Genomic DNA, 27,780 nt, shown 5'->3' on the forward strand with positions numbered 1-27,780 from the left:
AAGACAAATTGAACGGGATGAAAAAACAGTTTGACAGTTCATGTCATTTCATGTAGTAAAACCACTTTCACTAGTTCTGATTTATCCAAGAAAAGCTTTGCTTCGTAAAAACGACCCAGAATAAAAATCACATTTGTAGAAGGTAAGAGTTTTTGGTATTTAAACGATCCATAATCATGCCCAATTTTAAGTTATATGCAGTTTGGACAACACTATGAGCCGATTCGGTATTCAATTATAGTCAATCAAAACAATTGATCCGTTCTATTTCCAGACCAAGATGGAGGCATCAACAATGGACTGGCGACACGAAATGCTGAAAATGCTTTCGGAATTTGAACGTCAGACAACAATTTCTCTGGGCAAAATTGAAATGATATTCAAGTACAGCGGCCTATTACTCAATGATGAATTCAAGCAGTATTTCTTGCAAGCTTCGAATATCCGGTTAGTAAATTCGTCTTGGTTTGCATACGATTACTTAATTTTAATAAATCCACTTTATACATTCGTAGCATTGAGGAAACTTATGATCTATTCAAAATGAATTCATTGTTGAAGGACCAAGCCAGACATCATGCAGAAGTGAGTGAGATGTTAAGCTCAATCAATACTCGTGGCATGAACAATACCCAAACACAAATCAATGGCTCCGTCGAAATTATCGACTCAAGCGATGAAGAAGACCAAGCAGACAATCAAGTTAAGATGGAATTATTGGAAGCGCTATCTACTGCTCGGTACACGGATCACGACATGCCACCTGAATTAACCGATGGTGATCAACTTGACGACGATGGAAGCTATATTGATGATGAAACGCCAAACATGAATCTATACGGCATCAATTACAGCAACGCAATTACAGCAGAAATAGATAACGCAATGGAAGCGGACGATAACAAGCCGTTGACTGTCGACACTCATCGTGTAATGGACTTAACAGATGGACGCTCATCCACAGCCACAGTGAACAATGGTCAGAAAGTCGTTAATGGTACCAAAAGTAAGAAGGTGATTGGAAGATCTAGCAGATCAACGGTCGAAGTGTGTTCGACTCCAGGATTGTTGGGAAATAAAAAGTCAAATTCATTAAACCATTTGGTGATGAAGAAACGATTCAAATGCCAATATTGTGAATATTCCAGCAATCACAAACCGAACATCACTCGTCACATGCGCACTCACACCGGTGAGAAACCATATGGATGTGATATTTGCTGTAAAAAATTCACAACACTACAAGGCATGAAAAAACACAAAATCACTCACACTAACGAAATCCCATTCCATTGCCGAGGCTGTTTCACGGGATTTTCCGAGAAGGTCAAACAAAAAGCCCATGAAAAATTATGCAAATCACGTCGATATGAATGCCATATCTGTAAGAAGTTTGTCAATGCTAACAAACATCATTTCAAAAGTCATATGAGGACGCACAGATAAAAAACCGTTTCGATGCGAAATCTGTATGAAATGTTTTACAGAGAAGGGAAATCTGAAGAAGCATCTGGATACCATCCATACTAGAATCAATCTATAAATTCAATCAATCCATTCCAATTTCTTTTTTAATTTCAAACCTACTCTATCAAATTGCAGACGCCTTCTACACTATTATATATACAATATTCAAAAACATTAAATTTCTTATGTTAAATGACTCTCTTCTCTAGTAAAAGTTTCCATAGTTGAAAAAATACTTTCAATAAATGTCAATTAAATTCAAAAAGCACTGACAAATCTGATTTATTTATTCATTCTCTCAATTTGAAATTTAACGTTCGATTTTGACGAAATATGTTCAAAAGTAGCAGCGAAATAAATCAGACACAAGGAAATTTTAAGGGACAAAAAAATAGTTTGACAGTTCGTCAATGAATTATATTGAACGTTCACCAAATTTTATTCCATGTATTTTTCCATTCATTTCCATGTTGTTGAGAAATAAAATACAGTTTTAAATTCATCCATTTTTTATTTAAGGATGAAATTCCTCAGATCTTTCGCCGCAAATATGCTCGCTTTGATCAAAATCAGAATTCAGCGAATTTGTTTTGACAGCTGGTTGGTTCTGTCACTGATTCGTATAAATTTGCTTCATTCTTTCTGTTCCATTTGTTGTACTCAAATTTGCTCAACAAGTTTCTACCTGGAAACAAAATTTAAAGCAATAAACGCGTATTTTCATCGAATTATTATTTTGTTGTATTGAATTCATTTCAAACATTCCACTAATTGGATAAGAATATTTCATTTTTTTGTATATTCTTCATCAAAACGTTAGCAAGGTAAGAAAAATATTTTAACTAACAACATAGAAGAAGAAAAACTCATTACACAGAATCATGGCATAACATTATTTATTCCAAACTGATTTTTGAAAACAAAAGAAATTTAAAAATTTATCCATTTGCTATTGAATTGTCATTGCTTTCACATTCACATAGATACATTTGTTAAGACTAGTCCGATCTTTGTACAAGTTTGGGGGAATAAGCCAATATGGCATCTAATAATCCCAAGATTCGGAGATGTTCCTCTTGGGGTTCACAGTTGTCATGTATTATAAAATTATTATTTGCGAGAAAAACTCGAAACCGTAAACATCGAAAAGAACAACCATGAAACCAATGCAGCCGATTCATGTCATAGATGCTTACTATCGGCATAGATCTATGACGATTTACCTCAACTCTCATGAAAATTTATGTAATAAGCAAAAAATTAACCATGCATTTTATTGCTATTTTATTTATTCCAATATAGATCAAAGCCCGAAAATGTTGAGCTGGAGCGATGAAATGGACAATATGCTTGGTGTACTTAATCGCCAAGTAAAAGCTTCTCTGAAAAATATTAAAATTGCACTCACACGCGATGGTTTATCGTTCAATGCTGAATTCAAGCAATATTTCCTACGGTCCACGAATAAACAGTTAGTATATCTGCCCGAGCTGTTGTTGTCACCGGAGAGGTGGGGACACTCACTAATACATATTCTATATAATTTGTCCAGTACCATAGAAATGACAGCACTTGAAAGTGCCTGCACTTCCGCGGTGCCTATAACAGCTTTGATACCTGTATTTTATTTCATTCATTCATAATATCTTTTAACTCATGTCAATCACCCGCAGAATTGAGGAATCTTACGATCAGTTTGAAATTAAATCAATGTTCGAGGACCAAATCAACGTTGGCACGTATAGAAACACATCAGAAGTCGATACATTTTCAATGATGAACTCATTTCGTAATGAAAATCATGTCTCCAACGGCAATCGACAAACAATAAGTGATTTAGTTGAAGTCATCGATTCAAGCGACGGCGAAGACCAACCAGAAAATCGGTTTAAATTGGAATCATCGGAAGTGGCATCCACCATTCGATACGACGACCACGACATACCACCCGAACTACACCATGACGGCGACGATGGAAGCTATTCTGAAATGGATGACTCAAAGAAAGTAGAAGAAATCGAGAATGATATTCCAGCCATTGTACCAAATATGGACACATCCACTATTACACTACACATCGAATCAAACATCGCCGGTACCACCAAAAACATGGCAAGAAGACCGAAGAAATGCCCAAGAAACGGCACTGAAAATCATTTGCAGATGAAGAAGCGTTTCAAATGCCAACATTGTGAATATTCCAGTGATAAAAATTGGCTACTCAAGCGCCACATGGATACTCACACCGGCAAAAAGCCATATCGATGTGAAATTTGCCGCAAAGAATTCGCCCAGCTAATTAACAAGAAGAGACACAAGATTACTCACACTGATGTAATTCCGTTCCATTGCCGAGGTTGCTTCGATGGATTTTCGCAGAAAGTCGAAAGAAAAGCCCACGAAAGGGTATGCAAGTCACGGCGATATGAATGCCATATCTGCAAGACGTTTGTCACTGTGTCTAAATCTCATATGAAAATTCATCTGCGAAAACACAACGGGGAAAAACCGTTCCGGTGCAAGATCTGTATGAAGGGTTTCACAGTGAAATATAGTCTAAAAATACATTTGGAAACATTTCACACAAGCATCAACCCTTGAAGAAGATTCTCATCAATCCTCATAATTTACACAACATGCATTGCGATGACCTTTAATACAGTTCTCTTAAAAAGTCAAAACACTTTGATAAAAGATCCCGAATATTAATTTCAATTAAACAATATTGACAATTTAATAAGAAAATACTTTAATTTTAGTCATTAAGTGCCAATTCATAGACAATCGTTAAAAGTAAATTATATCCTTACAATTGTAGCTTAATTTGCTTATTAATCCAATTCAATTAGTCTCTCGCCGCAACTGATTTTGCTGTGCTTGACACCAGAATGCAGCAAATTCTTTTTGACAGTTTGTTGCTGCTGCCGTTTCACATTAAATGTCATCATTCTTTCAGTTCTATTAGTTGTACAACACATAATCAACACGTTTCAATCTAGAAACATCAAAATTAAAGAAACTCAGATTTTCAGCGAAATAATACTTTGTTGTCTTGAATTCATTTCAAATATTCTACTTTTTGCTTCAGAGCATTTCATTTTGTTTGAAATTATTCATTATCAAAACGTAAACAAGATAAGAGCAATTGAATTTTACAGAAGACCCAAATAGTAGTTGACCTAAATACAGACAGTTCTGATTTTCCAGTTTGAAAATGTCGAGTTGGAGCGACGAGATGAATAACATGCTTGGTGTGCTTAATCGCCAAGTAAAAGCATCCTTGTGTAATATCAAAATGGCATTCCAATGCGACGGTTTAACGTTCAATGCTGAATTCAAGCAATATTTTCTGCGGTCCACGAATAAACAGTAAGTATATATCACCCTAACAATCCATTCGATCATATGTTTTAAAAAAGCTATTTCAATAACTCTCAGAATCAAGGATACTTATGACCAGTTCGAAATTAGTTCAATGTTGAGAAACCAAGTCGACGTCGATTCATATGGAAGCATTAAAAATTTTGACTTCAACGGCTTTCGAAAAGAAATGAATGATCTGACTAATCTAATCGACTCGAGTAGTGAAGAAGGTTTGGATGAAGGTGAATTGGAATCATCGGAAACGGCATCAGACATTCAATACGTTGGAAATGATATGCCACCTGAATTCTATGGTGATGCTCAATTTGTCTACGATGAAAGCACTGACGAAGTGAGAAACTCAAACAATCGCAATTGCCAGGGAGATGAATTCGAGATATCAATTGAAGATGAGGATAGCGTCGAAGATGAAGAAAAAATGGAAGTGGATAGATTTGTTTGGTCACAAGACCGAAGAAATGTCCAAAAGACGGTGCTGAAATCGAGTTGCAGATGAAGAAGCGTTTCAAATGCCAACATTGTGAATATTCCAGCAATCAGAAAGGGCACTTAAATCGTCACATGCGTACTCACACCGGTGACAAACCATATCGATGTGATATTTGCCACCAAAACTTCACGCGTTTAAATCAGATGAAAAAGCATAAAGTTGCTCACACTGATGAAATTCCGTTCCACTGTCCAGGCTGTTTCACCGGATTTTCCCAGGAGGTCGACCAAAAAGCCCATGTTTTCATGTGCAAAACACGTCGATATGAATGCCACATTTGTAAGAAATTTTCTACTGTTGGTAAAAGTCACTTGAAAGGGCATATACGAAAGCACAGCGGTGAAAAACCGTTCCGCTGCCACATTTGTATGAAGCGTTTTACGGAGAAAAGAAGTCTGAAAAGACATTTGAACACACTCCACACAAGTATCAACTTTTGAGTTCACTTCCACCTTCAATGCTTTGACAACATTTAATTTTTGGTACCGTTCACTTCAAAGGTCAACCCTTCATTTTAATTCAACTTACACTCATTCTCAACCTTTCCGTATAAGCCAATTTCAAATCCTAATTTTTCAAATGTTAATAAAGCTATCAAAAATGTAATAGATACTCGCTTTAGGTTATTGTGATTCAATTATACATTCGCTCAAATATCCAAATTCCCCCTTGCGGCGAAGTGATTTCGCTGCATTTAGAATCGACTAGACAGCTTATATCGGCTGTCATTTATGGTTAACATTGAATGCAGTCAATTTATTTCTCTACCACTCGTTATACAACAGACCCCCAACACGTTTTAATCTCGAAGCTAAATTAAAGAAATAAATTCATATTTTCATCGAATACTTTGTTTTCTTGAATTCATTATAAAAATTCCACTATTCGCATAGGAGCATTTCATTTGTTCAAAATTATTGATCAAATCGTGAGCAAGGTAAGAACAATATTTTGTTGCCAGACAGCGCATAATAAGGTGTATGGCATAAGATAATTAATTCCAAATTGAATTTTATGTGAAGTAGGACAGAATTTTATGAGAAAATTAAAGTTGAACTTTGAATTGTCATTGATTTTACATAGATTATTTTGGCTCTGATTACACTGGGGAAAAATTAAAAGTTGATAAGTGTATGCTTAACGAATTAGGGCTTTGTGAAGAAAAAAAACAACATGACGTTTCTTGGTACCAACTACACAATTTTACAATTGAAATTTCTAATTTGTCCAATAAAACTTCAATGGAAATTATGTTGGAATTTTACCTGGAGCTGATTGTTGGAGCTAACTGGCAAGTGTCCACTATTGATTGACTTTTTAATCAACGTTTAGTCCTAACTCTCATTAAAATAATCTAAGAACACGTTTTTTAGTGCAGGTGGTGAACAGAAGTTGTAAAATGCGTGTTTCTCTTCATTATCTCTAAAATAAATCGAGTTCAAACCAATATGTACCGAAAACACTTTTTCATAGCAATTAATTAGTTAAATTCAAACTACATTCATTTTAAACATTCAAATTATTTGATTCACGTTTATTTGGCAGGTTTCGAGTTCGAATTTTTCAAATAATCTTTAAGATATATTAAAAATGCCCAATTGAATAACGCATTGAATAAAATATTTTTAAAACTATACAGTCGTGATTCAATTCGCTCAAAAGTCTCCAGTCTCTTGCCGCAAATAATTTAGCTGTTGAAGGAACCAAAATGCAGCGAATTAGTTTTGACAGTTATGTCATTGCTACAAAGTTATTCATTCTTTTTGTTCCATTAGCTGTACAATAGGTCGTCCAGACTATTCAATCTGAAAGCAGCAAAACTAAAGAAATAAACTTATTCATCGAAATAATATTTTGTTGCCTTGAATTCATTTCAAACACACCACATTGTCCATAGGAGCATTTCATTTTGTTGGAAGTTATTTATCAAAACGTGAACAAGGTAAGGACAATATTTTGTTGCGCTGACTGGGTTCGTTCATGGCATAGGATAATTATTATTTAATTCCAAATTGAATTTTTTGTGACATTTTTAATGGGAAAATCAAAATTTTTCTAGTACAACTAGGAAATAGTAACAATCAACAGACCAGTCCGAAACACTTCTTTTAATTATTATTATCATTTATTTCACCGTCTAAAATAAATCGTTAATTTTATTTGGATTCGGTTTATTTTAATTTCGCCAAAAGGCCAAAAATGTTGAGCTGGAGTGACGAGATGAGCGAAATGCTTGCTGCATTCCAACGCCAAGCAAAATATTCACTGATTAACATTGAAATGGCATTCGTGCGCGATGGTTTGATACTGAATGACGAATTTAAGCAGTATTTCCTGCGAGCCTCGAATAACTGGTTAGTATTTTCCTAAATTACTCTCCAAATTCATTCCTATTGTAATGCATGTTACATTCTTAGCATCGAGGAAACTTATGATCAATTCAAAATCAACACCGCGTTAAGAAACAAAAACTACGCTAGGGCGGATGCGAGCTCGTTAACAAACAATGAATTGCCGATGATGAGCTCAATTTATACTCCCAGATATGATATGACCAATATAAAACAAGAACTCAATGACCCAGTCGAAATCATCGACTCAAGCGACGAAGAAGGCCAAGCAGATAATCAGGTTTTAATGGAACCATCGACAATGAAGTCAATTGTTCAGTACGGTGACCATGGCATACCACCTGAATTAAACGATTTGGTTCAATTGAACAATGATTTTGGCTACACTGACGAAGTGCCGAACATGATGCTTAACGGAATCAAATCACATTACCAACATGTCACGCTGAACACTGGACGAAATGTCGCTGATGGTACCAAAACTAAAAACGTGACGAAAAGATCAACGAAACGCCAAAATGCGGAATCGAGCTCAACTCTAGAAGAAATTGGGCATAAAAAGTCAAACCAGTTGAAGAAGAGATCCAATTGCAAACTTTGTGGACATTCCTGTGATCGGAGGAATTTCAAACGTCACATGCGTACCCATACTGGTGAGAAACCATATCGATGTGAAATTTGCCGCAAAGAATTCACCCAGCTAAGTAACAAGGAAAGGCACAAAATGACTCACACCGATGAAATTCCGTTCCATTGCCGAGGTTGTTTCAGTGGATTTTCCCAGAAGACCGACAAAGAAGCCCACGAGAAGGTGTGCAAATCACGTCGATATGAATGCCATATCTGCAAGAAGTATGTCACGGTGAATAAAAATACTTTTAAAAAGCATATGCGAAAGCACACCAGTGAGAAGCCGTTTCGATGCAAGATTTGTATGAAGGGTTTTACACAGAAAGATAACCTGAAGATGCATTTGGACACCATCCACACCAGAATCAACCCTTAATGACTCTCGTTTTCGAAACTTTCACGACACCCGTCGACCTAACATTTAATGGCTTTTCAAAACTTTTAGAATAATAGACACAAAATACAAGAAAATAGTAAAAAAAAACTCCCACAGAAAACTCAGTAATAAGCTTCTATAGGAGATACGGCACATTAATGCAGACGTACAGAATTCGACATGTGCCGAGTCACCTTTGAAATATTCAACACACCTATATACACTACTTTCATACATTAAGTTAAAAAAATACAACGTATCTTGGACATTTGTTCCATTTTCAAACAAATTAAATTGATCCTCGAAAGATCACCCCAAAGTCATTAATAAAATCATCAAGTAAGCTGAAGAATTTTGTTAAAGATTAGTTTTTGGTACCAATAATTCAATGTATTTAGGAACAATAGTTTGAAAAATAAAATATTTTCAACGCTTCCATTCAATTGTGATTCAATTTGCTTTCAAATCAAATGTTTTGAGTGTTTCTCCGCAATTGATTTCGCTACTTCTGGACCCACAGGGCAGCGAATTCATTTTGACATTTTCTTGCTGCTGCTACTGATGGCTGTCATTTAATATCGTTATTCTGTATGTTACACAACACGTACTCGGCACGTTTTAATTTGGAAGCATTAAAAGTAATAAAATAAACTCATATTTTCATCGAATTAATACTTTTTTGTCTCGAATTGACTTCATACATTCCGCTAATTCCTATAAAAGTACATAACTTTCTTGTCGAATTATTTCTCAAAACGTGATCAAGGTAAGAAGGCCTAGGTTTATGGCATAAGATAATTTATTCCAAATTTAAATTGATGTGAACGTGGACGGAGTTTCATGAACAAACATCAAACTAATCCAATTTTTCTGTGAATTGAAATTGATTTTACATTTGAATTGGTCATCAAGTAAAATTATTTTTGGTAATACAAAACTTGAGAAATATGTTAATATTGATTTATTCGTAAAAAAAATTGGCGTTTTGCGTAAAATAATCGCCATCTTGTTTTATTTTGCCATCAGTGGTGCTTCAACCAACACAATCATGTATTTATTTACAGCAAGGTCTGATTTTATGATTTGTTCACAGCTGAAATTCAATAAAAAAAATTCGTTCCCTCAAACAAGAACTGATCATAGATTCGACCGAACTGGTCCGTTGTTGCTTTAAAATCATTCAATCAGCGTACTTTCATAATTGAACATCAAGTCGCTGTTTCCTATAAGCACCCACCATGTGCCGTAATTGTAGCAGCAAGCGACTAGTTAGTTCTTGTTAAAATGCATTACTGCCACCACCAATCATCGTTGTATCTATTCCAATGTAGCAAAAACTCCAAAAATGAAGAGCTGGAGCGACGAAATGAATGAAATGCTCGCTGAATTTGATAACCAAGCAAAATATTCTCTGGCCAATATCAAAATTGCACTCAAACGAAATGGCCTATCGTTGAATGCCGAATTCAAGCAATATTTCCTGAAGGCTTCTAATAAAAGGTTAGTAAATTAGACGGAAATTCCGTTCGATTTTTTATTGAAATGATTTCAATCACTTGTAGAATCGAAGAAACGTATGACCAGTTCGAAATGAATTCGATGTTCGAAGATCAAGCCAACGATGGTATGGATGCGACCACGTCTACAACCGATCAATCCCTGTTGGTTCCACTTCATTCCAATGGAATTAACGACAGTGACCATGACGGTGACCATAACGATGATATCGATGATGACCATGGCATTAAATACGTTGACGACGTTGGATTTGTTTTGCCACCGGATCCAGAGGAAACCGCCCACGATGAAGAAGATGAGGGAGCTGCTGTAATGCCATCAGTATCGGAACCTACCCGTCAAAAAGATCATGACATACCACCAGTAGTTGAAATTCATGACGATGGAAGCTACACGGAATTGGGTCGCGCAATGAAAGTCGAAGGAATGGATGTCGACGATCACATTCCGTTGATGGTTGTCGAAGTGAATGCATTGAATGGGCGCACATCCACTGTTACATCCACTGTTACATCCACTGTAACATCCACGGTCACACCAAACAATGCATTAAACGTCATGGATGGTGCCAAAGGTAAAAAAAAGCGAGGAAGAGGAATTGGAGAGTCAAAACGAAATGCTGCATCGGGCTCAAAAGTAACTCGAAACAAAAAAACAAGTTCGTCAACTCAACTGAATTTAAGAAAACGATTCAAATGCCAACATTGCCAATATTCGTGCAATAGCCAATTGGTACTTAAACATCACATGCATACTCACACCGATTAGAATCGAATGGATGACGATTGAAGTGATGTGAACAATGGTCGACAATGCCAGATCTAAAGCATGGGCTCATTGCTATGTCTATTTTATTTTTAATCGAATTTTAAGTCACTTTAATTCGCATCCATTTGATTTCACTGACTCATCAACTAAATTTTGCATTCAATTTTTTTTTTGCTTTTATGCCATTATTTTCACAAACAACAACACAATTTTTCTTTCGCCAAATGTTGTTCATGCTAGTGTTCATGCTGAATGTCAAAATAAAATTTATTTCGTAATTTTGTTGCTTTTTCCCTTCATACGTGTATGTGTTCCGTTCTTTTGGAAGGAATAAGATTTCCTGCAAAACACAAAAGGTCTCTTTTCCGTAATAGAAATAAAACTTTTATTTTTTAGATCTATTTGCTCATATTTGACTTTCTAACTTTTTGTCAAATTCATTCAGTTAAATTTACCGATAAGCATTTCCTTTCACTTGGAACCTGATTTCACAAGTCATCATTAAAGTGAGAAAAAAAAACAAACAAATTATTTAATTTTTCAAGTAATGAAATCGTGACATGCGATCGAGCCATTCATTGAACAACACCTTCGGTAGCTCAGTTGGTAGAGCAGTGGACTGTAGAGGCAATTATCTAGTTGAAATCCATTTGTCATCGGTTCGACTCCGATTCGAAGGAAACTGAATTTTTTTTTTCTCTTTTATATTTTTCTTTTCATTCACATTTTTTTATGTTTCTCAAAATAATTCGGTGCCAATTTTTGGGTGGAAATTTATTTAATTTCGACTTTTAAAATTGTGATTATGTTTGCAATTACATAACATTTTGGTGGCAAGCAACTTTTTTCTTGCTAGCAATTACACGAGTGACTACACGATTTCAAATGTGAAAGTCCAAAAGTGACCTCCAAACAATTTGAACACAAATATACAATTTAAATAGAAAGGAATTAAGATTTCTCAATAAATAGTAATATTAAATAATAAATAGGTCAGGCTGTATGATTTTTCTAAATAAATAGCTATGATCCACGTAGATTCATTTATTCATTGAATTTCATTCAAAATTGAATCGAGCTACTTTCTGCACAGACGATGTATTTCTTGTGACGTATTTATTCACCGATGAATTTTAATTCGTTGTTTTTTATATCATTCACAATCGGGAAGCAGTACTGATTAAAAACCAGCTTATCGTCCGACCGTCACTATCTTTCAAGTTGTAAATAAAATTGATTATCGTTCAGTTGCTTGCAGTAAAAAGTATCGAAATCGATAAATTTAAATAAAATTTTGTACGAAAAGAAATCAGCGTTTTTTTAACATAAAAACTGCGATAAAACATAAAAATAAAAAGAAATAAAAAGTAACTGGAGAATGCGAGCATCGAAAAAACATGCTTTTTTCGTATTAAATTTTTTTTTAAATTAATTCCAATTCTGAATTATGCCAACTGATGGAAGTAATGAATAAAACTGATGAAAAAAGAACGAAAAGCGAAAATAAAAAAAAGACCTTGGAGAATGCGAGCATCGATCTCGCTACCTCTCACATGCAAAGCGAGCGCTCTACCATCTGAGCTAATTCCCCTCATGCTTTAGGTTGGTTGGTATTATTCCTTATTTTTCTTCATTTTTTGCCTATTCCACAAATTTGAAATGGTTCAAGTTTTATTTACGACACGTACATGAGTGACATATGATATATGCACGCAAACTATCGAAACACAGCTCTGTTGAAGGCTTTAACTAAGCATATAATTGTGGGAACAAATTGAAATAAATTCGGAATGTACTTTGCACTATACACGTGGAATGCGTTGTAATAGAGCTGCAAACAAATATTCAAGCGCATGTGTATGCAAATTTGATAAGATTTTTGTGTCGATCCCATTCATTCTACGCCATCAACGCAGTTCGTATTTGTTCAAATTATGCGAAGAATAGAATCGAACTCAATGTGCGATATTTCCATTGTATTTTAATTTAAATGACGATTGACTTGACTTGGTAATAAACTATCTATTTTAATTGGAATTTTTAAATAAAAAAATATTGTTGGATTCTATCGAAAAAGCGTCGTAAACCAGTTTTTAAGTTAATAAAGCAACACAGTCGATTGAATAGACATGAGTTGATGTATTTATAGCTTATTTACTACACTTCCTTGATAACTTCGTGGGATTTTTGGTAGAGCGCTTGCTTAGCATGCGAAAGGTACCGTGATCGACACACATTCCATACTTTTTTTTATTTTTAACAAAAATGTTTGGTGTGCGTTTATAATACAAATTAATTTAAAGAAATGAAATAGTTCCTCAAATTGTAACGAGAAAGACAGTAATTGTGACAAAGTTTTGTTGAATGAGATGAAAACAAGAAATTCTTAAATAAAAAATATCAAAATCTTATTTTGAAACTAGTTGTCGTCTATATAATCTACTTGAGATAAGAAATCTCTGTTAAAACCGTAAATTAAGCATCATTAGTTGAAATTGACATCGATTTATAATAATTCTAACCAAAGATGAACTGATTCCCGTAAAAATATAATCCATTTGTTGATTAGATAAATGATGAGTTGCAAAACAGGAGCTGTTTTCTTTTGTTTTGAATTTCTCCTATTGACACCGACGCGACGACGGTACTTACCTTATTATTTAATATTTACATTTTAATCAAATAAATCCGAATTTTTGTGGATGAAATAGAAATTTCTTATATGATTTATTTGAGATGGGAATGATATTTTGACATAGATTCATGTGCAAATAAACATCCAAAGTCACGACTTACGATCTTTTTATCTCATAACGATAATTAGGTATAAAACTTCAAATACAAGGGAATTTTCATTTCGAAAAATATACAATTTACGACTTTGTCTCAACAATCTTGCTATTTATGGATATGCATTTAATCCAGGCATAAGACGTAATTTATCGCAGCACTATATACAAATCTCATACAAATTTGATCGCTTGGTGCGAATGTACCAGACTACAATATATGCAGTTCAGATTAGGTTATATTTAAAGCAGATTCGCTCTCTTTTTGTTGAGTTGTGATTCATTTGTAGTTATTGTTCAAAAAGAGAATTTAAAAAAAATGCGTCAAACCAATGACCGTGGTATTGAAAATGGTAATTAAAATTTATACAAAAATTCAGTCTTTACAACTTTTCTCTTTCAAAAGGTTCAGATACTCAATCAAACCCACCGACGAAGAGATTTTACATGGACGAAGCTCTATCGAAAACAGGTGACCTGTCTTCCTCTAAATTTGGCGGAAACTTTCCAAGTTTAATTCCCGAAAAGACTCACAAATATTGCTCTGTCTTTTTATTTCCCTGCGATTTTTTAATTCGCAATCTCTTTGGAAACAAAAGAAGAAAAATAATGTTCATAAATGCAATTTCAGGTTTCGGAATTTTGAACTACATCATAATATTCGTAGGCGGCATGATATTATATGCCGTAGCGCAAGAAGTAAGCGGCATTCTCTTTGTCATTCCCGTGGCACAGTGTGATTTAAAAATGACGACAAGTGACAAAGGAATTCTCGGTGGTGCATCACTTCTCGGTATAATATGTTCGTCGCATCTATGGGGCTTTCTGGCCGATACAAAAGGTCGTCGTGCTGTTATCATGCCCACGTTATTCATTGCATTCATCATGTCACTTTGTTCGTCATTCGTGCAAAATTTTTATATTTTCTCCACGCTCCGTTTTTTCAATGGATTTTTGTGAACACCATTTTACCACATTCGGCCATTTTTCTAACCATTTTGCTGAAATATTTAGTGTTTCAGGAGCATCCGCAACTATTTACGCATATTTGGGTGAATTCCACAATAATACGCAACGAAGTCGTGCAATTATGTGTTCAACCGTGATTCTTGGCACTGCCTGCATTTTAATGCCATTGTTTGCGTAGATTGTGATCAATCAAGACTGGCAATTTGCAATTCCGTTGCTGAATATTACATATAAACCATGGCGAATGTATCTCGTAGTTGGCGCCGTACCGGGGCTCTTTGGTGCCATGGCACTCACTTTTTTGCCGGAAAGTCCAAAGTTCATGCTAAGTAGTCATCGTGGTGTTTTATAAGTTACTTTTCTATACTTTAAAATATCTCATTTTTCACGTAAAACTCATTTTAGGTCAAGGTAATAAATTGGCTGCATATCAAATCTTACAAAAGATGCATTGTTGGAACAATTACCGAGCGACCCATTTGGAAGAATTTGAAATGTACGAAGAAATTGAATCGATTGAAAATCGCGAACATATTTTGGACAACAAAACAAGTCGCTTTCCTTTGTTGAAAACGATTTGGATTCAAACAGCGCCACTTTTTAAGCCACCGTACGAATAAAATGTCAACATTTATGGAGAAAAATCCCGATCGAAGAGCAATGATGTGCGATATTATCAATGCAAAGGGGAATACGTTACACGAGACAAATGAACAAGTAAGTGTTTTTTTGGAACACTCAGGAATTTCGCCATTTTCAATTTGCTCTTCGCTTGTCGCCGGTACAGATTTGTATAGATAAGCTTGAGCTGACCACACTCGAACTCGAAATCATACTGGAAGTTGCTCTCCGTAAGCTACGTTTTAATTGGTTTATTGATCAATAAACTCGGAAAATTATTCATTATATGTAAGTAATTCGACACATTTCAAAACCTTTTCAACGATTTTATCCGTTTTTTTAGTTTTCGTTTTGGTTGTAACTGGATTAAGTGGCATTGGATGTGTTTTGACTGATATACCTATATTTCAAAATTATTTATACACATCATTGATGTCGTCTGGCATTGCGATTAGTGTTGTAAATGCAGCGGCCGTTGAACTTTATCCAACTTCGTTGAGGTATTCAACTTATTTGGCATATGGATCTAATGTCGGATTGATTTCAATTCGGCGGACTTAGAAAGAAAGAAATAATTTTGTCTTTTATAGATCGATGGCAATGTGCATCTCGTTGATGTTCGGCCGATTGGGCGGGGTAGTTGGGTCAAATACTGCCGCTTCGTTGCTAGACAATCACTGTGAAACGCTGTTTTATTTATCCGGTTCGAGTGTGATAGGTACCAAATGACTTATATTCGTAGCTGCACCATTTTTTACACATTTACTCCTTCACAGCAATGGGCTTATTGGCATTCTTCATTCCAAGTTCAAAAAAATAGAATCAAATTCAGGAAAACAGCACAACGAAACGCAAACATCGCGTTAATATTCAAATATGATTTTTTATACCTTTGTTCGGTATGATTAAATAATAAAAGAGATAAAATTATATGACAATTTAAGTGGTTTTTATTAGTTTACAATTGCAGTTTATAATTTATGTAGGATAAAATCAAGTTCTTGGGATGACGCCAATATATCGGCGATTTTTTTTCAACGGAAGCATAACATATTCTTTACGCAATAAGATCCAAAGGCAGTACAAATTACATTTTTGAATTCAATTCATTCATGATAAATTCGGAAAATTAATTCCCCGTTATCAAGGTTTAGAAGGACGTTTTTAATTTGGCACTATATGATTCGATGCATTATAAGTCAGAAATTATTTTATGTCGCAATAGAACGAAATTCATGGAGAGAGTCAAAATTCTACCTGAATGCATGAACTAACGATTTTATGTTTGGTGAATACCAAAAGAGTTCTATACAGTAAAAAGTACCCTTATATAAAACAATGGTTTCTCATAACAAAATATGGATTTTTTCAAAAACAACTTTTTCTACCTGAACAAAGTCCGTTATAACCGTACATAGTGTGTGTTTCTATGCATCATGTTTGTTATGAATTTTGAAGTACTCTTTGGGCTAAATTTATTGAGAGAGTGTTTGGTCAGAGAGAGAGAGAGAGAGTCAATAAAAGTTATGGATTTCACGCAATGAAACTATTGCGAGGAAATATCAGTTTCTTCTCTTTTGTATATAGCATAACAATGAGTTCTTCGCTTGAGTCGACAAGTGGCAAAGGTGAATTTTATTTTATTTCATAAGTAGCTCTGAAGTGAATAGAAAGTTCATTTTCCATGTAATAAAAACATCGATACCTTTTGTTAGCAACAATATCTTAAAAAAATACGAAATTTTTTCCCAGAGTGAAATGCATTAAAAATGTGAGCAATGTTGCTCAAGCATTGTCCGACCTTTGTTGGTCATTTTTAGATAAACTTATATTTATGATTATTCATGGGCTAAAAAACCATTGTTCTTCTCATTTGGACAAAGGGCATGTTTATTGCACTACCTTAATCTTGTTATTTTTGTTCAAACGTGGGGAAATCTTGTTAAAATCAATTTTATTACAGTATCTTCCATTTTAAAGTTACTCTTCCTCAGTACTGAAATTGAAAATATTTTACAGTTAACCATTGTTGACTTTAAACAACGGTACACCTGCAAAAACTGTAGACTGAACTGTGTCGAAAAGATGCAGAAATCGATCAATGCATTTCAACGTTTAAAAATAACAAAATAGGTCAAGAAATTCTTTTTTCTATTTTGCCAATTTTGTAAAAAGGTGAAATAACTTTATATATTCGTATTGATTAAAAGTAAAAAAAATATTTAATTACACTTCGAATTGCAATGCTGTTTATCAGTGTCCCTTGAAAATTAATTAATTGTAAGATCACGTCAGAACAGCAACTCAATGAAAAATGTGAAAGAATGTGAGAATCACATTTATTTGTATGTTATTGCGCTTTTATCACATTAGCAATAAATCTATTGATTGCTATTTCACTCCTCGAATGAGGTGTGTGGTTATACCCGACCATTTCCGTTATAATCTTTCGCTAATAAATTTGGAATTATCATATTTTTTCGCTATCTAATCATCATTAAAATTGGTCATTTAATTTGTGGCGAACGAACGAATTTGATATAAATGTCAAAAAATATACCAGCTCTAAATTAGTAGTGATTAGAAATTCATAACAATCGCTACAATGTTCATTCTCAAAATCATTTTATTTGTATTAATTTCAAAGTCGATTTGTAGTGATATAGACGTAGATATCGTAAAGGTATTGGGATCCCGATACAATGATGTATCAAGTATTTGTTTTGATTCAAAAAACAATAAAAGGACAGCATACGAATGTTCTGGAATTATAATGCGCGCCGTTATATTTAACCGAACAGAAATGAGGTATCCTTGGAGTAAAAAACATTTCGACAATGGAACAGATGCACTGTCGTATGCATTTTTACGAGCTGATCAAAAATGTTCATCAATTATTATATTCCCGATTATAATGCGGGTTTTATTATTTATCCCAATTTGGAAACTCAGCGATTATTTCAAGCAAATAAACCAAAAGTGTTTTGTGCATTTCCGATAGATTCAGCTTCAAGGCTTCGTAATGGCATTCATAGATGCGGCCAATTATACAATGATACATCTGGAATTAGCAAAGAATGTCAAGTGCAAGGGATAAATTCATTTCCTTGTGGAAAAAAAATGACTGACTGACTATAAATTAAGTCAATTTTCATCACTTGTATTCGGATAAAATTTCCAATAGATTTCAGAGTTAACTAAAAGTGGTTATAGTCTGTCAAATTACACGAAGACACATATAGTCACTTATAGCTAACTTTAGCTGGCTGAATTATCAGCTATTTTTGTCCCAAATTATCCAATTTTTAGTCGACCATGAAGTCGAAATATTTCCACAAGGGTTGACAAAATGGATATCGCAATATCAAAACATTACAGGTATTTACGAATTTGTGTTTAGTCAATGTGGATTTGATATGACAATCGATACCGCACCTATAGATTTTCAAGTAGTTCTTGCAAGAAAGTTTTGTATTGCGAAACAGTGGCAAAAACTATCTTTTGTCAACAATGAACTACAAATTGAAGCTTGGAATGATGAGAATTGTGAAGAAATTACAATTGAAGCATTTTTCTATTTTATTGATTCTCCCGGAGCAGACGCAAAAGCTGCAGGCTATCGAGTCTTCGAGACATGTTTTATAAGCACTGTGGACGTAAGTTACCTATCGTTGGCCTTCCACTACCTACGGCAGTAAAGAACGTTTTTTTTAAAGATTTAATTAAGTGTAGAAATTTAATGACAAATAAGCAATAAATCCGTATATGCTGTAACGAAAAAATGAATTTGTTTTTTTTTATCTAATGAATATATGAACCAAGTAAGCAAAAACATCCCTCATAATCAAAGTCTACGGAACTTATACAATCTTTTTCGCTATCTAATCATTGAAATTGGTTATTTAATTTATGATGGACGTAATTGATTGATATAAATGTCGAAAAGTAGACTAACTCTAAATTAGTATGCTGACTAGAAATTCATTACAGTGGTCACAAATTGTAAATAGAATTTAAAAGTTGTCCTCAATCAAACCCCGGAACACCCTTTCTTTTTATTATATTTGAGTGTGTGGAAACTGCATGTAATTAGCATTGACCTCCGTTTCGTTTTTTCCAAGACCGAATTTTGCCGAAAACTGCCGATCGATGCAGTTTTTGGTCGTCATGTTCTCAGTCCGGCTATTGATTGAGAATGGTGTATTGCAAATACCAGTGCACATGGTATGTCTTGTTGTGTTGAAGTATTCTTTTTACTGTTTTGTCTTGTACCTACCCTTGTTGGACGAAAAACGATTTTTTTCGGAAATTTATAAAAGCCGTACACCAGTACATCTGAATTCAGTTGAATTCGAAGAATCGAGGACGAATGGCGTGTTTTTTCTACGAATAGAAACTGAAAGTAGTTTTTCTCTGTGTTACTAATTTTTGCATTTCGAATATTTTCAAAGTTAAAGAAATTTTACAAAATCACTTTTCGTCATTTTTTGTGAGTTTTATCAACGTCCAACTTTCGGAATTTGCTTAATTTTTCCAAACTTAATATTCATAGGACAACCACAAAATCCACAAAATCCATTAAAAATGGTTCAATACGTAGAAAACTGGTTGTTTACCGAGCAAACAAAACTAACCGACGTAAATCTTGATTGTTTGGAACATCTTTTCAAGTATTTGAATCTCGACGACTTATTGAATATGGCTGAATTGAATAAACACACGCTCGCTGCATCGCAATTAGGTTTCGCCAGTAAATATAGACAGAAAGTGTTTCGAATTGGAGTATGCGGAAAAATTCTGTATAACAAGCGTTTCGAAGAAATCGACGACAATGTTTTAATCGGTGATTTAAAAACGTCATTGCAAGTGTTTCAATGTTTTGGTCATCGCATTTCTCGCCTTGACATCGTGCGAAATTCGTATCTTTGCAAAAATGTTCACCAATTAATGGGTCATATAAATCAATATTGTTCGAACTCTTTGGTTGAGTTCACGATTCGGGGTATTGAAAGTGAATCATGGTTGCAATTCGCCGAACCATTCTCAAAAGTCGAAAAACTCACCATCGAACTGAAGAATTCGTGTAATTGGTCACAAAGTTTCTTAACACGATTCTTCCCAAATGTTCGACACCTGAAAATTTGCAACTACAGCAGTTGGACGGCCAACTTAAAATGCATCGAAAATAATTTCTCGAAATTAGAGCATTTGGAAATTGGCGAAAGAGATTCGGACGCAGCTAAAATACGGAAGGTCAATATTTACAACGCACTACGATTGAATGCACAATTGAAACGTGTGACGCTGCATTGCAATTTCGATAGGAAATTTTTCCAAAAAATCAATGAATTTTTACCGAATTTTGAACATTTGGACATTTCATCGGAACACTGGCATTTTTATGAGTTTGATAATATCGGAGACGTTTTTAAGAACTCAAACGAATTTGAGAACTTCGGGTATCGGCCGTTGAAAAGTATTCCGCAAAAGGATAATCGACAGGTTGAACATCAGTCCAGTTTCATACATTCAGATACATATTATCCAGAAGAATGCAGGATGTTAATAAATTATTCGGAACCAATGGATATCAACACTCAATTTGAAGAGACATTAAAGACAAGGAAGATAAAGACACAAAATACCAAGAAAATACTATTCAGATGTGGAAAAAAAGGAATTTTTCTTCGAAATCTGAAAGGCTTGCGACGAATACTTTTCGGTTCAAGAAAAAAATGAAAAGTTGCTGTATACTTGTTCGGAGAGTGCGACATTTCACCAGTAATTTATTATTGTATCAGTGGAAACATTTGTTACTTTTCTCGAAATAATAAACAATGTATTGTTAAGGTCATTTTATTGGAAAATAAACTTGTGATATTAAAATTTAAATCTCGTTTACTTTTATTCTCATGCACATTTTCTTTCAGTTTACATAGAATAAAATGCCATTCATTGCAGTAGAGTGGATCCTTCTGAGTTTTCGGAGCGATGAATGAAATTTTCATTCAATGCGCCTTTAAACTTGACTTTTTTCGAAAATAAATCGTCTAAAATAAAAAGCAATTCCCTAAGTCTTCATGCAGCGAAAAGGATTCATCAAAAGAATTTAATTTTAATCCCACATTTTTTGGAAAAAATCCTCATTTAAATTATTGAAACCATATTTAAAATCATTTGTTGAAACAAAATTGATTTTATTATTAATTGCCATCGATTTGAAGGAGCGAAATTGACAGTACACTGTAGAGATTAAAGAAACAATACATACACAAGCATCACATGTAGGCTTAAAGTGGTCATCACAGAAACGAAGCTGAGTATGCGCACATGTATAAGTATTTTCATTCACAGCATGTTTCGTTCCTCTGTTATAAAGTGTGATTATAGTTTGTATATATTGTTTCTATATGTTTTACTCCATGAAATCGACGACAATTAAAAAAATGAATTTGAAAAAATTGTTTTAAGTTTTGTTTTAATATTTTACCTGAGGATTTTTCAAATAGTCGGGATTAGACTCATAGCTGGTCAGACTGAAAAATTCAGGGGTGGGAAGGGGAGGTGTAATGAAAATTTCTTCTAATTTGTAAAGGGGTCATTTCAAACTTTTCAAAAATTATGAGGTGGTAATATAGCTTTTAGTGTAAAAATAAGGAGTTATTTATTCCATCCGGATCAAAATTTATGACCGAAAAGAAGAATTGTCCTTCAAAATCCCTTGTAAATTGGATGATTTTTCTCGTTAAAAACTCTACCAAATCTAAAGAATTTTATTCCTAAAAACCCTAGCAAATCAAAAGAATTTTCCCAAAAGTCCATTCTGTCTAGTGCAAACACCAACTCGGAAAGAGTAAATTCGTAAAGGGGTAATTGAAATTTCGTCTAATTTTTAAAGGGGTATTGCCAAAATTTGATGCCTCAGGGTAATTCCCCCCTCCACCCCTGTCTGCCCAGCTATGATTGGACTTGAACCCTTTTTGAATGTATATTAAACTATTTAATTTGAACCAATCAATATTGGTTGGTTAAAAAAACTCGCAACAGATGTGGAACAAGATATGGCGTTGTCGTAGATTTAGGAACGGACGGGTTTGCTATAATATAACTGTGTTTAGTAATTATCAGAAGAACGTGCGTAAATCGTACGATTTCAATTCAATGTCATTGATTTTTTTGAATTTTGTGATTATTTCTTTATAAAGACCTAACGGCAATCGAAATTCGACACCAAAAGTAGAATTAATAGAAATAGACACGCTCAACGTGAAGTACATAAATGTGTTTGAAGCACTTCCTGGACAGATAACCTTTGACAAAAAGATTATTGCCAGCATATTTTAACATATGGTGTCTTACTAATTCGATAAGAAATTTACGAATTGTCTGTGTTAGTCTAGAACATTAAAAAACACATCTCAATTTAAAAGATCGACAAGAACAAGCAATCAACATAATGTGTTTTAGTCTAGTTGAATTGCTCGTAGAATTTAAATCAGTTCACAATAGTAATATTTTTTTTCTATTGAAAAAAGAAATCGAAAAATATAATCAGAAAATCAATTCCTAAATGCATAAGCTGTTCATTGACATCAAGTTTATAAACACGTTTTATCCATCCAGCTGTAGTTTAGTTTAAAATTTGAGCAATAAAAATGTGGATTTTATTGATTTAACTCAATCGACGTAATCAATTATTCGCAAATACAAAACCAGTTCAATATACTTCTTTTCGTGCGTATAACGATCTCTATCATCTGCGAGTGCATTTTGATTAATTTTTGATTTCAAATCGAAAGAAAATGAACAATTCTATAGTTTTAACTCTGCTTTTGAGTTGTTGTACATTAGTTTGGTCAAGGACTTCGAGTGATTTGCGAGTTACACTATCAAATGGAAGTAAATTGATTGGAAAATATTCGAGATCATTCAGTGGAAGACCGATCAAGTCGTTCGTTGGTGTACCATATGCAAAACCACCAGTTGGTCACCTGCGATTCAAAGTTAGTGCTGTTGTCAAACTTCAAATTGGAATTGATGAAAAAAAAACTAATTGATTTGAACCACTTTATCTTTCGTTTCGATCACAGGCGCCAGAACCAATTGAAAAATGGGATGGCGAATACAAAGCAATAAACGATGGATCCGTGTGCGTTCAAAGGAATTCTTTTAAGCATATATACGATGACCAAGGCAGCGAAAATTGTTTATTTTTAAACGTACATGTGCCACACTCGGTAAAATTATGCTTTTTTACGGTAACAAGTATCAAAATTAATTGAGTGAAATTATTCTTTCCAGTTTGAAGGAATTTCTTCAAATTTATCGGTTATGGTATATTTTCATGGAGGTGGATTCATTACACACAGTGGCACAAGCTCCTTTTATGGTCCCACGTACTTACTTGATCATGACATTATTTTAGTCACCGCCAACTATCGTCTCGGTCCATTGGGTTTTCTTAGCACAGAAGATGAAAATTGTTTGGGGAATTTTGGACTAAAAGATCAATCGATGGTGCTCAAATGGATTCAACAGAATATTGAACGATTTGGCGGTAATCCGAATAGGTTAATATACATTTCTTTAGTAAAGGGCAATGATAAGCTATGATACTTTTACTGAAAGCGCGAAAGTAACATATTTTTATCAATTGAGACGAGTCAATCTGAAGCGTATTTACTCAATGAACATTGAACGTATACATAAAATTTAACAAGAAGAAATTAGAATGGCATTGGTTCACTAATATTAATCGTTTGATTTATTTAAATTTGTCTTCCAATAGTGTCACTATTTTCGGATCGAGTGCGGGTGGTGCCAGTGTGACATACCATATGATGAGTCCATTGAGCAAAGGTATTCAAAATGTCAAAAAGCAAAAACAGCTCAATACACACAGAGAAGTAATACAATGAAAACTAGATGACTTGTCGTATAAAATTTGGAACTAGTTGACACTCCGTATAAAATTGTATTTGTCCATATCATTTCATACCAAACATCGTTTTTGTGTGTTCTCTTGGGTGCGGTTCTTCTTCGTTTAGATGGAAAAATACAATTTTATACGGAATGTCAACTAGTTCCGAATTTTATACGACTAGCCACCTAGTTTTCACTGTATAATTTCTTTGTGTGTACAGATTCGAATTATAATCAATATTTTAGGTTTATTTTCTCGAGCAATTGCAATGTCAGGTACAAATTTGGCTCCATGGGCTCAACCAGCTCATAAGGGAGTTGCCAGAAAGCAAGCAACCAAATTTGCTAAATATTTCAATTGCTACACTCCAAGTGATTGGCCACTAACAATTGATTGCTTACGAAATGTACCAGCTATCAATATTTCGGCAGCATTTTTCGACTTCTTCGAGTTCGACACAGATCCCATGGTAGTATTCTCACCAGTTGTTGAGCCTGATGTGCCGGGTGCATTTATAACGAAGCATCCACGTGAAGATAAAGCCGAAACGTCTAAAGAGATACCATTTCTTGCGGGAGCTACCTATGATGAGGGTCTAATCAAATCTCTATGTAAGATTGATTGAATCTGCCTGCTTCTTGCACTATACTAATATTCATATCGTAAACTTTCTAGCTATTTTTAATTATCCTGGAGCATTCGATAATTTTGCTTCGAATTTAACACGTGCATTATCAATTTCGCTTTACTATGATCATCATAATTCGTCTATTCAAGACTCGATAACAAAACACATCAATGAATTTTACTTTGAAAACAACTTTTCAAGAGATAAGTTCATGAATGTGACAAATGTACATTTTCTCATTAAAAATATTCTTATTAACGGTCAATTATGTTGATGAAATAAAAAAAATTGAATTTGCAGTTATTCGGCGATGCATGGTTCCTTGATTCAATGGATTCGTATGTACGCATGAGACTTGCGCATAAAGAAGTCGCATCAAATTATGTATATCTTTTATCTCATAAAGCATCTGCTAGTTTATCGGATTTTTTCCACGGTGATACAGAGACAATTTATGGTAATAAATTGAGAAAAATTCATGCTAAAAAATTATTGAAATATTTTTTACGTCTGAAGGTGTATGTCATGGTGATGAAGGGATATATCTCTTTCCGCACTCTGCCTTTTCAAACTCATTGCCAACAAAGGGTGACGAAGAAATGCGTAGAACGATCACGCAGTTATGGGTTGATTTTGCTCGAAATGGGTAATTTAGCTATCATCTAAATTGTTCATCTTAACCCTCTAATGCATTAATTTTTTTTCGACATGAGAACTATTTTTCTATGATTATTTTGGTTTAAAATTCCTTAAAAAAATAATCGAAATTCAAAAAATTGTATACAGGGGGAGGCAAAAATTTTAAGCCTGACATATAGATGACACTAGTTACATATTGTTCTTGTGCTGTAATTCACGTACAAATTGTCACTAGTATTTTAGAAAAAAAATTGAGTTGATAGCTGTCATCGTTTGTTTTCAACAGCAATGCATACGAAGTAACCTCGAGATTTTTTATAAAATGGATAAAATCGAATATCGTGCGGTGATTAAGTTTCTGACAAAAGAAGGTGTGGCACCAAAAGATATCGATGATCGCTTGCGTGCAGTTTATGGTGAACGTGCTCTATCGTATTCCACAGTAAAACTATGGGCAAAACAATTCAAGTGGGGCAGAGAGTCATTAGAAGACGATCCACGTTCTGGTCGACCAATTGAAGCAACTGCTCCAGATATGGTGGAAAAAATTGAACACCTTGTGCATGAAAATCCTCGAATGAGCAAGAAAGTGTTAACAGCAATGTGTGACGTGTCAGAGAGAAGTATATTTAGAATCCTTCATGAAAAATTGCTCATGAGAAAGGTTTGCTCGCGATGGATTCCAAGAACTTTGAACAAGTCTCAAAAAGAAGAACGAGTTGCTGCTGCACATGAGTTTCTCGAGTTGTTGGAATGGAATGAAGGGGATATTTTTGATCGTATAGTGACTGGCGATGAAACATGGATCTACTACTATGATCCAGAGCTCAAATCACAGACAATGGAATGGTACAAACGTGGTGAACCAGCATCGAAAATGTTCCAAAGGCATAATATTGGTTGAATTCCTCCCAAAGAACACCACAGTCACGGGCTATTATTATGCACAACAGATGCATAGATTGCGCAAAGCCATCAGAGAAAAACGCCCTAGTCTTCTCACTCGGAAAGTTCTTCTTTTGCATGACAATGCACCAGCTCACAAATCATTGCTTGCACAAGCTGCCATCAGGGAATGCGGCTTCGAACAACTTTACCATCCACCGTGTTCTCCAGATCTGGCCCCCAGCGACTATTTTCTGTTTCAAAACACGAAGAGATATCTCAAGGGAAAGCAGTACAAGACCGAAGAAGAGATTTTTTCAACGTAACCGATATTTTCAACGTATGGGAGGACAAGAGTGCCGAATGGTTTGAGGGGGCAATTAAAGCATTGAAGCATCGTTATGAAAGTGTCATTCGTGTACATGGAGACTACTTTGAATAATAAATATACTCATTTAAAAATACAACGTAACTTGCTATATCAGACATAAAACTTTTGCCTCCCCCTGTAGTTTACTCAAAAAATGCTATTGACAAAATTAGATAACAATCGAATCCATTGTTTAAACTGCTATAAAATTGCTATAAACGAAGAGAGGAATAATTTTTTTTGTCAAATTTCTGTTTTCGCGTACATCTGTGTGTATAATTAAACAGCCGCTTTATTTTCACTTGTCAAATGACCGGCAAATGAAAGCCTGAACCCTGCTGAATATATTTTAATTCATAAATAGAATCATTTGTTTTTAATTATATATTTTAGACAATAATTTATACACTCTGTCTAAAGGCAGGGCTATACACTAGAGGGTTAATGAAAATGTTTAATTTTTTTGGTAGAAATCCAACGCCAGACTCAAGTCATTTACCAAAATGGACCGAAACAAAAGAACTTCCGTTGAATTTCTATCGCCTGGGTAATTTACATTTTGATGGCAAACCTATGTTTGGAAACGAAAACGGTGGAATATTTGAAGAACGCGCCAAATTTTGGAGAGAAATTAATGCATTCACAACCAATAAAAATTAATAGCGAGAAAATTTATGAAAAATATACTAAATTATGAAAGTGGTTTCATGCGTGGGCATTGATCAAATAAATACTTATAAATGCTTAATTTTGGTAGGAATTCTTTTATACCGAGAAGTCTGTTGGTTAATACTTCTTCAAAAGTATGTTTAGTTACGTCGAAAAATTCTTGGCCTATTGTTTTTCATAAACTTTTTGGAATAGCGTAATAATGTAGCGATACTTGAAGAATTTATTACGTCTTTGAATAATAAATATTAACGACATCTTCACTACAAACATTTTCAAACAGGTATATGTTAAATATCACGT

At 34.3% G+C, this 27,780-nt stretch overlaps 5 protein-coding genes, 2 non-coding genes and 1 pseudogene across 8 annotated transcripts; 7 read left to right on the top strand and 1 right to left on the bottom strand.

Moving 5' to 3' along the window:
* Positions 1 to 280: 280 nt before the first annotated feature.
* Positions 281 to 1,577, top strand: LOC116347369 (zinc finger protein 813-like). The gene is made up of 2 exons (XM_031777943.1): positions 281 to 447; positions 516 to 1,577. The coding sequence occupies exons 1-2, from the start codon at positions 281 to 283 to the stop codon at positions 1,444 to 1,446; spliced, it is 1,098 nt and encodes a 365-aa protein (XP_031633803.1). The 3' UTR covers positions 1,447 to 1,577.
* A 619-nt stretch (positions 1,578 to 2,196) lies between these two features.
* On the top strand, positions 2,197 to 4,138 carry LOC116347396 (zinc finger and SCAN domain-containing protein 31-like). The gene is made up of 3 exons (XM_031777973.1): positions 2,197 to 2,291; positions 2,770 to 2,938; positions 3,141 to 4,138. Exons 2-3 carry the CDS (start codon positions 2,784 to 2,786, stop codon positions 4,066 to 4,068), a joined length of 1,083 nt encoding a protein of 360 aa, XP_031633833.1. The 5' UTR covers positions 2,197 to 2,291; positions 2,770 to 2,783; the 3' UTR covers positions 4,069 to 4,138.
* A 624-nt stretch (positions 4,139 to 4,762) lies between these two features.
* LOC116347370 (zinc finger protein 91-like) lies at positions 4,763 to 8,948 on the top strand. Its single transcript, XM_031777944.1, has 6 exons — positions 4,763 to 4,836; positions 4,906 to 5,287; positions 5,485 to 5,767; positions 6,887 to 6,893; positions 7,534 to 7,695; positions 7,759 to 8,948. Exons 1-6 carry the CDS (start codon positions 4,763 to 4,765, stop codon positions 8,696 to 8,698), a joined length of 1,848 nt encoding a protein of 615 aa, XP_031633804.1. The 3' UTR covers positions 8,699 to 8,948.
* A 351-nt stretch (positions 8,949 to 9,299) lies between these two features.
* On the top strand, positions 9,300 to 11,125 carry LOC116347395. The gene is made up of 3 exons (XM_031777972.1): positions 9,300 to 9,464; positions 10,030 to 10,198; positions 10,261 to 11,125. Exons 2-3 carry the CDS (start codon positions 10,044 to 10,046, stop codon positions 10,982 to 10,984), a joined length of 879 nt encoding a protein of 292 aa, XP_031633832.1. The 5' UTR covers positions 9,300 to 9,464; positions 10,030 to 10,043; the 3' UTR covers positions 10,985 to 11,125.
* Positions 11,126 to 11,572: 447 nt separating this feature from the next.
* Positions 11,573 to 11,664, top strand: Trnay-gua. The gene is given in 2 exon segments: positions 11,573 to 11,609; positions 11,629 to 11,664. It is a non-coding gene; the product is annotated as a tRNA-Tyr (tRNA).
* An 838-nt stretch (positions 11,665 to 12,502) lies between these two features.
* Trnaa-ugc lies at positions 12,503 to 12,575 on the bottom strand. Its single transcript has one exon. It is a non-coding gene; the product is annotated as a tRNA-Ala (tRNA).
* A 1,434-nt stretch (positions 12,576 to 14,009) lies between these two features.
* LOC116347371 lies at positions 14,010 to 16,210 on the top strand (annotated as a pseudogene).
* Positions 16,211 to 22,859: 6,649 nt separating this feature from the next.
* On the top strand, positions 22,860 to 27,556 carry LOC116347384 (venom carboxylesterase-6-like). 2 transcript variants are annotated; one of them, XM_031777960.1, is made up of 9 exons: positions 22,860 to 23,366; positions 23,454 to 23,600; positions 23,665 to 23,933; positions 24,152 to 24,222; positions 24,700 to 24,897; positions 24,962 to 25,140; positions 25,215 to 25,371; positions 25,431 to 25,560; positions 27,279 to 27,556. In XM_031777960.1, exons 1-9 carry the CDS (start codon positions 23,166 to 23,168, stop codon positions 27,466 to 27,468), a joined length of 1,542 nt encoding a protein of 513 aa, XP_031633820.1. In that variant the 5' UTR covers positions 22,860 to 23,165; the 3' UTR covers positions 27,469 to 27,556. The 2 variants fall into 2 exon arrangements, with proteins under 2 accessions (XP_031633820.1, XP_031633819.1); XM_031777959.1 differs by having other exon boundaries at positions 22,861 to 23,366; positions 24,532 to 24,897.
* The last annotated feature ends 224 nt before the right edge of the window (positions 27,557 to 27,780 follow it).

The sequence above is a fragment of the Contarinia nasturtii genome, unplaced genomic scaffold (genome assembly GCF_009176525.2).
Source record: "Contarinia nasturtii isolate CC-2019 unplaced genomic scaffold, AAFC_CNas_1.1 Cnas_scaffold_1840, whole genome shotgun sequence".
In the NCBI taxonomy this organism is placed as follows: Eukaryota; Metazoa; Arthropoda; class Insecta; order Diptera; family Cecidomyiidae; genus Contarinia; species Contarinia nasturtii.

Excerpts from the sequence above, each read along its gene's own strand:
- LOC116347396 (XM_031777973.1), top strand. The coding sequence starts at position 2,784 with ATGTTGAGCTGGAGCGATGAAATGGACAATATGCTTGGTGTACTTAAT. Across the intron at positions 2,939-3,140 it reads CTACGGTCCACGAATAAACA|AATTGAGGAATCTTACGATC; the intron begins GTTAGTATATCT and ends AATCACCCGCAG.
- LOC116347395 (XM_031777972.1), top strand. The coding sequence starts at position 10,044 with ATGAAGAGCTGGAGCGACGAAATGAATGAAATGCTCGCTGAATTTGAT. Across the intron at positions 10,199-10,260 it reads CTGAAGGCTTCTAATAAAAG|AATCGAAGAAACGTATGACC; the intron begins GTTAGTAAATTA and ends AATCACTTGTAG.
- LOC116347369 (XM_031777943.1), top strand. The coding sequence starts at position 281 with ATGGAGGCATCAACAATGGACTGGCGACACGAAATGCTGAAAATGCTT. Across the intron at positions 448-515 it reads TTGCAAGCTTCGAATATCCG|CATTGAGGAAACTTATGATC; the intron begins GTTAGTAAATTC and ends ATACATTCGTAG.
- LOC116347384 (XM_031777959.1), top strand. The coding sequence starts at position 23,166 with ATGAACAATTCTATAGTTTTAACTCTGCTTTTGAGTTGTTGTACATTA. Across the intron at positions 24,898-24,961 it reads GGGTCTAATCAAATCTCTAT|CTATTTTTAATTATCCTGGA; the intron begins GTAAGATTGATT and ends TAAACTTTCTAG. Across the intron at positions 25,141-25,214 it reads AGTTCATGAATGTGACAAAT|TTATTCGGCGATGCATGGTT; the intron begins GTACATTTTCTC and ends TTGAATTTGCAG.
- LOC116347370 (XM_031777944.1), top strand. The coding sequence starts at position 4,763 with ATGGCATTCCAATGCGACGGTTTAACGTTCAATGCTGAATTCAAGCAA. Across the intron at positions 4,837-4,905 it reads CTGCGGTCCACGAATAAACA|AATCAAGGATACTTATGACC; the intron begins GTAAGTATATAT and ends AATAACTCTCAG. Across the intron at positions 7,696-7,758 it reads CTGCGAGCCTCGAATAACTG|CATCGAGGAAACTTATGATC; the intron begins GTTAGTATTTTC and ends TTACATTCTTAG.